The sequence below is a fragment of the Eimeria mitis genome, genomic scaffold (assembly GCF_000499745.2).
Source record: "Eimeria mitis Houghton genomic scaffold, Emh_scaff2543, whole genome shotgun sequence".
Classification (NCBI taxonomy): Eukaryota; Apicomplexa; class Conoidasida; order Eucoccidiorida; family Eimeriidae; genus Eimeria; species Eimeria mitis.
In genome coordinates, this window is record NW_013570884.1 from 7,048 (window position 1) to 7,428 (window position 381).

General features: G+C 46.7%; 1 protein-coding gene across 1 annotated transcript in view; it reads left to right on the top strand.

Annotated features, from left to right (window-relative positions):
- EMH_0055310 (uncharacterized protein) overlaps nt 1-381 on the top strand; it is a gene marked incomplete at both ends in the record, with an annotated part of 7,759 nt that overhangs the window by 6,181 nt on the left and 1,197 nt on the right. Inside the window, one exon of the mRNA XM_013497221.1 lies at nt 1-13. Within this exon, the coding sequence (XP_013352675.1) occupies nt 1-13 (13 nt within the window). The remainder of the gene's footprint in view (nt 14-381) is intronic.

Below are 381 nucleotides of genomic sequence, written 5' to 3' on the forward strand. Positions count from 1 at the left end.
TGCAGTGCTCCTCGTGAGTATGCATTACGTGTATCTCTGACTCGTCACGAAACAAAGTATTGTTCTTTCCACGCTCTCAACGGTATTCTTCCTGCATACAACGAAGCAGTTCGTCTCCGAAATAAATATGCAGGTTTGCCTTTTCAGTTGCCACTTATAAATGAAAATATTTTAAAAAACAGAAAAATGCTGCTCGATAGGGGTGTATATCCTCTTCCTTTTTATGGCCCCAAAGAAGCATTCATGACGGTACAGGAAAGAACTATATACTATAAACAAGGAAAGATAGATACACAGCAGCAGCAGCAGCAGCAACATGCTGCTGCTGCTGCTGCTGCGGCGGCGGCGGCGGGAGCGGGAGGAGGAGGAGGAGGGGGAGGG